The sequence below is a fragment of the Limulus polyphemus genome, unplaced genomic scaffold (genome assembly GCF_000517525.1).
Source record: "Limulus polyphemus unplaced genomic scaffold, Limulus_polyphemus-2.1.2 Scaffold580, whole genome shotgun sequence".
Classification (NCBI taxonomy): domain Eukaryota; kingdom Metazoa; phylum Arthropoda; class Merostomata; order Xiphosura; family Limulidae; genus Limulus; species Limulus polyphemus.
In genome coordinates this window covers 301,076-311,310 of record NW_013666190.1, presented here as the reverse complement: position 1 = coordinate 311,310, position 10,235 = coordinate 301,076, and the positions used below count along the sequence as shown (strand labels likewise).

The window sequence follows — 10,235 nt, the reverse complement described above, 5'->3', positions numbered from 1 at the left end:
TATATATATATATATATATATATATCCAATCTGTATCAATTTGATTGATATTCATTAATATATTTCTTTTGAGATTTTATTTTGCCAATCGGAGTAGTCACCACTTCCAGCTATAAGTCATAAAACACACAACAAAAATTGATAAAGATTCATAAGTTAGGTCCTGGTCTTTCAAAATGGAATCACCATTAATTTTAACAAAGTGGGTAATTGTGATTTTTGTTAATCATCTTGACCAAAGTATATCTAATGAATATTTTATTGAAGTTATTTTATTTATGTGCATTGTTTGAATATCACAAAATTAACAATAAAATAAAAAAAATGGTGAAATTGGGTCGCCAGAACATTTTGACATCACCTACTAAGCCACCCGAGCTTATCTGGTGTCTTGCCATGGAAGAAAATTTCTATAGCTTTTGAACAGATATATTTTCACACAAAAACATTTTCAGGAATAAACGAAACATCTAACAAAACTATAACAAAATTTTCACATCTTTGATTTGTTTCTAAGTTTTTCTCAATTTCCAATTAGGCTTTTTTATTTATATCTACAGCAGATCAGCTAGTCACTTCCCATTAAACCATTAATTACTGCTCAAACCACTTTATTTAGTCTACATTGAAATAAGCAGTTTATAATATACTCTGTCCACCTGCATTTAAATGTTGCCTGCAGATATTTTTAAAGCTGTGCATAATTAGTAATTGTTCAAAGCACATGGTGTGACATCATAATAGGGTGGGAAAAAAAAAGACTGTAGTAATAAAACTACCAATACAGAAACAAGACATGGGTAGTTATATTTTCATGAGATAATAGTTTGTTAGCAGATATTAACCTATGCTTTGTGATTGGCAGAAAAAACTACATAAAAAATTTATAAGTGTATGGTTCACAGGCAAGACTCCACAAAGCTGTACAGAAATTAAAGTAGGAACATTGTCTTAATATTTCTTTGAGGATTACACTAAATAAATGTTACAAATTCTAAAATATATTTCAGTAGAAAATGATTGAAATGGTTTGCTGTATTATTTCTACCTAGATTTTGAAACTTGATATTCAGGTGTGCACTCATCACCTGACAGGTGCTCTGCAGTCTGGATAGGATTAAAATAAATGGAATTACTGTATTTCCTAACTTTCCAAAGTAAAGTAATGTTTTTTATTATTATCTCATTATTTAAGAACCACTAAACAGCCTGAAATTACAATAATTAACTTAAGCTTTCAAGGAATGCCTTAGTTAAGTTTAAAAACATAACTACACAACTAGATAAAAACAATGCTAGCACCTCTGGCAAACCTACTGGCTTGACAAATGAAATATTAATATACTAAGTCTGAAAAACAAATTACAAGATTAAGTCAAATGACAACAAATTTCAACAGAAAAAAACAACAACAACATACTTATGATATTTTTACTTTCCTACAACTTTCAAGTTATTTACAGATAATTCTGAAAGCAGAGTTATCATTATTTTTTATTCCAAAATATTATGTATTAATAATTTCTTTCACAGAATTAAAGACAACATACATTTATTGTGCTAATAATGGTAAGAAGCAGACATTCACTCTTGTATCACGACTTACAGTGCAAAGACTGTAGACTTTCTGAAATCTTGAAATGAGTAAGTTACATGTACATGATGACAGGGCCCAGAGAATGTATTATTAATGTGTTGAGAGCAGAGAATTGAAACATACAAGCCATACATAGAAAAATACATGATTAAATACATAAAAACAAAGTTTCTGGTAGACCGAACAATTTCCTAGCTTATGTTTAAAGTATTATCTAAAACATACAATTTCATAGTTACTTATGCCACAATATCAAAATAAAGCTTTTAACTTTTTTCAGTGTCAAAATTGTAGAAGTAGAATACTATAAACTGGGTTAGAAATAGGACAACAAAACATTTAACCAAAGCTGAGACACATACAACATGAAAAAACTATTTAACCTGTAATTGTTCATTAATGTTCATAACTTAAAACATATAATTGGCTTAAGCAAAAAAATGCTTAAAATTAATAATAAACTTGCATTTTTCATAAGTAAGCTAAATAAACTAGTTCATGTCAAAATGATTCTAAGTATTTATTTTACAAGTCTTCTACATAAACCACATTTACTAGATTAACATTCTGCTAGAACTGTTGTTAGTAAGCTCATCTAAAACAATATACAAATACCAGATATAACACATGTGAATATTAAACCTTTATACTGCTTAACATTCAAAATTCACTGAAATTTTTTCTGTAAATATTCAAAGTAACAAAACAGAAATTATTCAATTGGTAAACTTTAACGAAGTTGGACTCAAGGTTTGGAAGCTTTTACATTTTGTGATATCAAAACACACCTCATATTATATGTAAACATTATTAAGTAACTTATATATTGAAAGTTTCTTAACATAAAAGAAAGAAAAAATAAAAAAACATTGAACCCATGCTTACAAATACATGCTTAACAATTACAAAGATAACTGAAAGGTTTATGGGCTCTAATAAAATATTTCTTAACTCTATCCTGAAAATGCTTACTGTTAACTTATTTTTCTTAATGACTTCCAAGTGCTTCTCTATAAGAACTCACAAAAAAGTTACAGCTTTCTATTGAGTCACTCTCAGGATATGTTTTTCATTCTTTTCATAACCATTCAGGTTTTCTTTACTTTAAATTATAACTTTCCAATATTAACATAAAAAAAGAAACTTTCTGATATTACATAACAATACTGACACTATGCAACCATCGTAATTTGATCATAGAGAAACATTTTCATTAATTTTTGCTAATAATTATGAAATAAAATTTAGTAAAAAAAACTGTTATTTAGATTGATACAAACTGAAATCTTTTTCTAAGTTTTAACTGAACATAAAGTTTTCCATATTGCAATGCAAAGAAAGCTCCATGGAAAAGAATTTGTGATATTTTTTATCTACAAGACATATTTCACATAAATTACATGGATATCTAATATAATAAATTCTAATTTGGTCTTTTAGAGGCTTTTTCTTTTGGTCAAAACTTTAGCATTTCCCACATATATTTGTATTCTATTTAAATAATACTTAAAGCACTAAAACTTGTAGGATTAAAAAAAAAAACCTAAATTACTCATAATATCAAATACACAACAACAAAAAATTCATTCCTAATGGCAACATTAAATAAATGCTATAGTAAATGCATGAAAAATGACTCATACAAATTGATTCAGAGATAATTATACATACTTAGTTATTTCTATTGAAACTGGATAATGTATTTCCTTATGATACTACTAAATATAAAATATAACATGAAGCTACTTGTGACAGACTTAAGTACAGGATCAACTGACTCTTAAACTCCAGGCGTATGACCATAAAAGATTCAATATCAATAGAATCTACTTTACTTAAATTATTTTTAAATAATATGTTACCAATGTTCTGAGTTATAAATTAAATACTCTGGGTATATTTGATGGCTAAATCTTTACTTGCACTCCTGAACAACAAATTCACGCAAATATAACATCACAGTAGCATGTAAACAATTTCTGATTTTTAAGTACAGTACTATTAGAACATGCAAAGCACATACACATGATTCTCAGTTACTACTAGGTAATGTAATGCATATACACATCATTTTTAATCATTAATAAAACCTGTTAAACACATCTATACTACTAACATGTACTATTAGATTATGAAAACTGCATACACACTTTTACCATGTATCATTACTGTTAGTGTGCATACTTATTAAGTATTATTAATTTATGAAAAGCACATGATTATCAGATATTGTTAAACCATGAGAAACATATTCAATATTAATAAGGACTATCATCATATCACACATACAGAATTACCTGAAACTGACATACATATGAAAACTGTCAGGCACTATTACATTATGTGAAATGCATATATACACAAGTACCTGATACTTTTAGAAGACAAAACCAAATTATATATTTATTTTTAAACTACTATTTCATTACTAAAAGTCCACACACACAAACACGATTATCATATTCTATGAGATTATATACATTGCTTAAGATAATGGCTTTTCAGAATATGTTTGATGCTCTAATTCATTTTGTTTAAATCATTATAACTAATATGATATGACAACTGGATACTATATTTTAATTATATATAAAATAGTCAGAAGCTCTCTAGTAATAGACTTTTGATCCCCTTTGTAACTAAAGGTTTTTAATAATTTAAGACACACTCTGTCAGTTTGAAAATACACAATTTAGCAAATCTTCTGGAATGCAAAAACAATATTACATCAGTTTTAAAACACTTCATAATAGTAACGCATTATTAGCAAGTGTGCTTTACCAGAGCTTTCATAATTCAAATTGTGTCTCACACTGTGATCAGTCTGTTTACATAAGACCCTATGCTTAAATAAATGTTTACAATGTGTTGAGACCAGATATGCGTTGTTCTACAAAATTAGAAGTACCGATTAACATAAACAAAAAATTAATAACTTGCAAACTTATGTTATAAAAAAAACTTAGGAATAAAACTGAAAAAAAAAAAAAAAAAAAATAAGGGTATATTTCAATATCCAAATATATGCACAGATGATAGGATGTGCAAATGGTGAATGATCCTAATTTGAGAGAAAAGCTTTTTAGTTTCCCACATGCAATAGAAGCACACATGCACAGATATAAAAGAGACAACAAGTTACAAAGAAAGAACCAGTTAGTTAGGAAAACAATGTTTTAACTTGGCACAATACTGCAAACACCATGAAGAAATTTCAGGAGGCCAGTAATAAAAGTAGCAGTCATGGTCCATCTAGTTACAATGAATTTGTTAAATCTAAAATTCCAATTACATAACTATTATATACTGTTTTCTTTTTTATTGTAAAAGGCCTACCATCTTTCCTCCCATTTAAAAAAAAACAACAAAAACTTTTCAATGTACATTAAAAAAAGATGCCTGCTTTTTGATCTTTAATTTTTCCAGATGGTAAAATAATTCCACAAACTTTCCATTTTTCATAGGACAGTTACAAACATAACAAAAACAAGTCAGATCACAGAACTAACTGTTTAATTAAACAGTGAATCCAACAGTGATGACAATAGTGTCAACTGAAATATTTCCTTAACATGACTGGGAACTGATGCTGAGTTTGAAGTAGATCTGTAACTCATATGTCACAGATAAATTTATAGCACAAATGTAAACAAAATGTTTTTCTCTCTTTCTTTCACAATGACAACCACTCTTAAAAATACTTTCATCTTTTAACATGGTAAAAACATTTATTTTCTAGAAATGAACTGTAATGTTTCAAATACTTCATACATTCTGTACTGAATAAATATCAGTGATAAGCTACTCAAAATAAATTGAAGAGACATGATTTTACAATTACATAATGTTTTAACCAAATGAATAACAAAACTGAAATTAATATATTTTAAAAAGTGTCATTTATTTATTGTGAATGCTGGTTTCCATTGGAGCATGAGTTTCCTCTAAATCAACTTGTAGGAATGAGAGACAAATGTTGAAATGATACACTCAGTAATGAGTATGGAGCCCTACTGACATTAATATAATCTCTGCATATTCAGGTCACATTTCTAATCTTTCATCAAACAATTTTATGGGAGCTCCTACCTTCATTCTTAAGTAATTTCAGTGCGAAAGTCAATAATTCTGCATTGTGGATGAAGGCAGAATAGGAGTACAAATTGATGACACACAGTATGGGTGGAATCCCATTTTCTAATAACTTGTATTACATACAATATTCTTTTTTATAAACTGTATACATTTTTTTTTTAAACTTGAAATATATGAAAATAAAAAGATACTGGTAACTCAGAAGAATGAATACAGAACAAGAACATGGTACCCATGAAATCTCAATCTGATACATTTTGGCTGACAAGCAAGTTCCAAAGTTTTTGGGTAACCTATGTCTGAAATTCAAAATGAAAAGGCACTGAAATAACATAGTTATGACGAGTGGCCTTACAGGTTTCAAATCATGGTATATGTATTTTAATGAACTAATTAGCTTTTTTTTTTCTTTTGCAACTGTAAGAAAAATAGCAGAAGTGTTAAACACAGCAAAAATTATCTTGGGTGGGGGAGTGGCAATAGTTTGTAAAAACAGGTGACCCCCCCCAAAAAAAAGCTGATTGAACCTGTAAAAATTCATAGAAGTAGATTCAATATTACATCGGTGTATCATCAAGAAGTAACTCTAGCATGTTAGACACATAGTAAGATCTATAAATTCATCCATACTGATGCCTCCAAAACACGATGACAGAACCATAATCAAAATTACCATGTTAAATGAAAATGTGTTCAACATATCATTCACTTCTGGTTCTTCATGTAGGAACCAGTCAATGATTAAAGGATCCCAGTGGCTTTTCTGTTAGTTCTTGATCTCTTCACAAAAGTGTGAAACATGGGGTTGAAGTAGATCTCCAAATTAATTCATACTCATGCGATCTACATCACTGGCTATCACTCAACTTACTGTCTTAAAGCCATAAACAGTGGACTGGCTAGTCCAAGCAGTAGCATTGTGCAGATAACAGTAATTATGTGGCATAACAGGTCTTCTATAATCTTGTCTAGGTTGTCTATTGTACAGACCAGTTTTTTAGCAGTATGTCTATACACCTTTCTCATTACGGACCTGGATAAATCAAAATGATCAGCCACTTGTTCCTATGCTTGCCCTGTTTCCGACACCTGAATAGAACTAACATTCTGTACTTACGTTAAAAATACTTGCCAACCACCATTAGGTAACTATGTAACACAATTTTATGGAAATCATAACTTAAACTGAAGTTATCTCCAAAACAACAAATGATCATAGTGAAAAATGAAATATGGGGTACTACACCCGAAATGTGCATGTAGATAATGTTACATTTTTGGTGTAGTAAAGCTTTAATATGCAAAACATTTTAGTTTCTCAAACAAAACAGCTCCTTGAATAATAGAAATGTAATATTATTTGTTAAAATATATAAGTTACAAGTAGTCACCTATACACACAATTATCACGTAATAACATACTTAATGTATGTTCAATGAAAAACTATAAAACAGTGCCAATTTTATGTTACAGTTGAGTAGAATATTCGTTCAATGATAAATAATACACTATTTACAGTTTTAAATGTTTAAATTAATTCCCACAAACTTGATTAAAAATGATTAATTGTACATTTTTTTAAAATAACAACAGAACTTTATCTTTTGCATTATTTTCAAGATAACCAGTATATTTTTCAAACACCAAATTAATTAAAGTTAAATTTTTCTGCTCATTTTCAACATCCATAGCAGTAGTATGCTTCCTTGAGACAAAATAATTTGAACAAATTTCCTTAAAAAACATTAATCATGATAAGATCCAAAACAAAAGCTCCTCTAGTACGTATGGTATAACCCTTTACAAAATAATATCAAACTCTTACACACAAGCCCATGAAATGCTGCAAGAGTCATTAAAGCTGATAGAAGTACAATTGTAGAGCCCTGTCTGACCTCCAAAACTAAAAAAGGGTCATAATAGCTTATTGTGTCAAGTTAAATCCTCCACACACTAATTTCTTAGTAGGTTTAGTTGCCAACATTGACTGAAACAGATTTAGTTACAATTATTATTTTAGTCCAGCTAGTTCAGCAGAGGTAGTTAACGCAGGCATTGACAAATCATTTGATATGCTGAAGTCATAAGCAATGCAACAGCTTAGTCTATAATGACTGGAAAATTAAACACAAAGGACTGGGAGGAAAGATGTAGAGTACATATAAGCACAAAGTGAATGTCTGCCCGTACCATTACCAGGCTTCTTTAGGAAAGACAAGAAGCTGTCCTGAAATTTCCTCAAACCTGCCAGTGGGTCATCGGCCGATCCTCCAGCTGACGAGGTAGAGGAAGTGGGTTTAGAAGTAGTGGATTTAGGAGAAGCATAGCTCTGCTCCTCGTCAGCAGTATCTGAGTTGTTGTGACTGTGAGAGTAGTGGTATGATAGTCCTGGCCGGGTCTTGTACCGGGCACCGCAGACTGAGGAGAAATAAATACAGTGTAACAAGCAAATTCTGCTTTATTGATTCACCCTGGTAGCTTTCAGCAGTTTACAAATATATTAAGAGAGATAAAATAAACTATCAACAAACGATACCACAGAAAAAATAATGTACAGTATGCAGATAAGTTAAATTACCAACACATTTACAGTTTAACTTATTCGATAAGTCTTTTAACTTTAGTTACAATTAAATGTTACATTTGTAACAAATGTTTTGGAATTTAATTTAAAGTATTTGAAACTTTTCTCCAAACTTAAGTTCAACTTCATTCTTTCAAAATAAGTTCATAGTTGTTTTCTATTTCACTTACCTCGTGTTTCTCTATCCCTAAAAAACAATTTCCTCCAACAAGTTAAATATTCATTAAGTTCACATGATAGACCCTTAATTATACCATTCATACAGAGCATCAAAAACAAATTATTTTAAAATGTGATGGCACAATAACAAAAAAACACCTAAAATCAGAGTTTATTTTATTAATCACTGTCCTTTATCTTATTAAACATATAAACAAAGCAACATGGGTAGAAATAGTACCAAACAAATCTACACGAGAGCTAGCTGCACTAGCCTTCCCTAATTTGGTAGTAAAAGACAAGAGTAAAGACTGATAGTCATCACCACCCACTGTCAACTCTAGGGTTAATATTTTACCAATGAATAGTGGGATTGACCATCACTTTATAATGACTCTATGGCTGAAAGAGTGAGCATGTTTGGTGGGATGGGGATTTGAACCCATGCAGGTGCAAATGTGTTTCATGAATGATACAATACAGTTTAATTATTACATCAGCAGCTTTATAAGCTGTCTAGGTATTGCACCAGCGATTTTATGGCTATAAATAGAGGTTCTTATTTAGAGACAGTTTTAAAGCTTATATGCTACAACGTGTGTGTGTGTCTGATGCTACCAAGGCTAAGGGTTGCGAGTTAACTCCACAGCAAAAGGCAGTCATGGCAGATTGCTAGAAAAATTAAATTTATCAAGTCTACTGTGAGCCACTGGGTACAAAGATATAGAGAGCAGAGACTGGCTGTGTGGAGTGGTGGAAAGGAAGGGGTAGGAAGAAAGCTTTCAGAGAAGCTGACGATCGTGCTCTTACACATGAGCCTGCAGAATCATCAGCTGTCATCCACAGATCTCAAAAGAGCATGGTAGGAAACTTCAGGGGTTACTGTTACTATCCACACCATCAAGTCTCACCTGTGATCAGCTGGTCTCCCAGCAAGATGACCAAGAAAGAACCCTCTCTTCACCAACAAGATGAGGCTCAACTGGGTCAAAGAGCATGCTAACTGGTCTGAAGAAATGTGGAGCAAAGTAATCTTCTCAGATATGAATTAAAGTTCAACCTGCACAGGTCTCATGGGAAGCACTTTGTATGACATCAATATGGAACAAAGAGTTTTTTTCTAGCGTGTTTGAATGCAATTGTGAAGTACGTGCAGGGTCAGGTGATATGGGATGCATTTCTGGCCAGGGTGCAGGATGCCTATATTTTGTGAAAGGCATTGTCAATACTGACAAGTACATTGAGATCCTCAAGTCTTGGTTAAAATAAGAAATTTTGGATCACTTTAGTGGAGCTGACCAGTGCATATTCCAGGATGACTCTAAATAAATTAAATAAATACTTGTGGCAGGGGTTTAGTTTGAAGAAAGAGAGAACCTTCCCAACAGGGGTGCTCGGGAACTTTTGTTCCCCTTCAACCCCGCGCGTGTCCTGTTATCCATCGTGTGTGTAGTTTGTGTGACGTCCTGAGGCGATGTTAGCTTGAGAGGTGGGGTCGGGATGCCGTTCGGAGAGGCTCGATACAGCTTCAAGGCGTTTTTCCAGTCGACGAGAAAGACCAAGACTTTCACCAAGTAGCGAGTTTCCATTGGTTGTTTAAGAAGTCTATCATTAGTTCCATGTGTTAGATTTTATAATAATTATAGGGTTGTGTTCTCTGGCCTAAGCCAGAGATAATTTTGGATGTGGGGGGAAACCGGAGTGCCCGGAGAAAACCCACTTTCACAAGTCAGACGCCGAATAATCTATCTGACCTGTGCCCATGCTGAAAAGAAAGGGTTGTTACGACATGTTATACA

The 10,235-nt window shown here is 31.5% G+C and overlaps 1 protein-coding gene across 1 annotated transcript in view; it reads right to left on the bottom strand.

Moving 5' to 3' along the window:
* LOC106459238 (zinc finger protein DPF3-like) overlaps positions 1–10,235 on the bottom strand; it is a 40,151-nt gene that overhangs the window by 11,089 nt on the left and 18,827 nt on the right. The window contains exon 7 of the mRNA XM_022385686.1: positions 7,884–8,111. Coding sequence (XP_022241394.1) covers positions 7,884–8,111 — 228 coding nt within the window. The remainder of the gene's footprint in view (positions 1–7,883; positions 8,112–10,235) is intronic.